At 60.0% G+C, this 1,936-nt stretch overlaps 1 gene segment (V, D, J or C); it reads right to left on the bottom strand.

Moving 5' to 3' along the window:
* Positions 1 to 212: 212 nt before the first annotated feature.
* On the bottom strand, positions 213 to 1,158 carry LOC120763611 (T cell receptor alpha variable 26-2-like). The segment is given in 2 exon segments: positions 213 to 664; positions 1,107 to 1,158. Coding segments are annotated over 2 exon segments (504 nt in total).
* Positions 1,159 to 1,936: the final 778 nt, after the last annotated feature.

Below are 1,936 nucleotides of genomic sequence, written 5' to 3'. Positions count from 1 at the left end.
CGTCAGTTCTGGTGTCGGTGCTGGTGTTGATGCCGGTTCCATTGACGTTGGCAGTGCCGGTGTCAGTGTCGGTTTTGGTGTCGGTTCCAATTCCCATGCCGGTGTCGGTGTGGGTTCCAGCGCCGCAGTCGGTGCTGGTGTCAGTCCTGGTGTCGGTGCCGGTGTCAGTTCTGGTGTCGGTGCCGGTGTCGGTGCCGGAGTCGGTTCCGGTGTCAGTTCTGGTGTCGGTGCCGGTGTCGGTTCCGCCCCGCCAGCCCGGCGGGCGGAGCGGCAGCGCCCCCTGCTGGCCGCGGCCGGCGCTGTGCCCCCGGCCCCGCCCGGCCCCGCCCGCGGCGGTTCGTGCCCGGCCGCAGCCCCGGCTCCTCTGCCCGTGGGCTCAGCGCGCAGTAATACACGGCCGCGTCCCCGCGCCGGGGCCGCCGGAGCCGCAGCGCGCTCCAACGCCCGTCCTCCGACACCCACAGCTCTCCTGCGATGGCCGGCACGTCCTTGGATCCTCTAGCAATGAGTGCGAGGAATTCGAGTCCTCGGCCCGGGAGCTGACGGTAGAAATGGATCGGATCTCCGAGCCGTTTGCTGGAATGTGAGCAGTTGATGCTGATGCCGCTGCCCTCGGTGGTCTCCACTGACGGCTCCTGCTGTACCTGGGCTCTGGCCACAGCCACTGTCCGGGACAAAGGAACAAGAATTTTTCCTTATGAGGAAATACCATGCATGGGGAGAATGGAGTGGAAGACAGATCAGAGGTAAATATCATATTTTCTTATAATAAAATTTTGAGAGGTTTTTTTTTGGTAACAGTGTTTGTCTGAAGACATGAATCTCTGAGAGATGTTTTGAGGAAGAATCAGAACAAAATGACAAAACCAGACAGACTGAGAGGGATGGATGGATGGATGTGTGGATGCATGGATAAAGACGTTGTGCAAAAGAAGTAATGTGGAAAGCAATGCCTTGACAGAGGGAAGAAAATACTACGGCATAGGAGGAGACGGGGGGTGAAGAAGAACCAGAAAGGAACAGGAGAGTAAGAGATGAATCTTGGGCTGGGACCGGTCTCACATAACGCACTGACCCGGTCCCCCCCGGCAGGCAACGCAACGCACCGAGCAGCACCGCGGCCAGCGCCGCCAGCCCCGCGCTCCGACAGCGCCGCATCCCCCCGCTCCGCCGGCCGAGCATCGCTGTCCTGTCCTGTCCTGTCCTGTCCTGTCCTGTCCTGTCCTGTCCTGTCCTGTCCTGTCCTGTCCTGTCCTGTCCTGTCCTCTCCTCTCCTCTCCTCTCCTCTCCTCTCCTCTCCGCCGCCAGCTCCGCCCCGGCCGGCCTCAGCCCCCGCCTCTCACCGCACCAGCACAATCAGCGACACAAGGAGGTTTGGCCTTGCCCAGGCCAAGACACAGCCGTGTCCCATCCCACACACCACCGACACTGCATCGAAAACAGATCCACCCTGCACACACCTGCAGCGGGCAGCTGCCTTCACCACTCAGCTGCACTCGGGCTCCTCCTCAGCCTGTGCTGCTCAGGGCCAGAGCAGTGCTCAGTGTCCCTGGCACAGGCAGGAAATTCCCTCCCGGTGAGGGACACACACGGACAGACTCAGATACACAAATGTTTGTGCACACCACTCTGGAGTCGTACAGAAATTTGTGCTCCTCCTGTGTCCCTGCAACCGCGGCTGCTCCAAGAGCACAAGGCAGGAACACACGAAGGAGCAATATCAGCTGGTGACTTTGCTGAGGACACACGGTGCCACAAGCAGCAGGGCAGGAGCGTTGTGTGGAAGGACAAGGTCCCAGTCAAGCACAGGGCAAAGTTTTTGTTGTGCAGAGAGTGGAGATGAGTCAAAATAGAGCAGCCTACCTTCCTGAGGACAATAATAGCAGGACAGGCACACCCATGGGGAGACAACCAGAGCTGAACATCGGCATGGGCT

The sequence above is a fragment of the Hirundo rustica genome, chromosome 27 (genome assembly GCF_015227805.2).
Source record: "Hirundo rustica isolate bHirRus1 chromosome 27, bHirRus1.pri.v3, whole genome shotgun sequence".
Lineage (NCBI taxonomy): Eukaryota > Metazoa > Chordata > Aves > Passeriformes > Hirundinidae > Hirundo > Hirundo rustica.
This window is presented reverse-complemented; position numbering and strand designations above follow the sequence as displayed.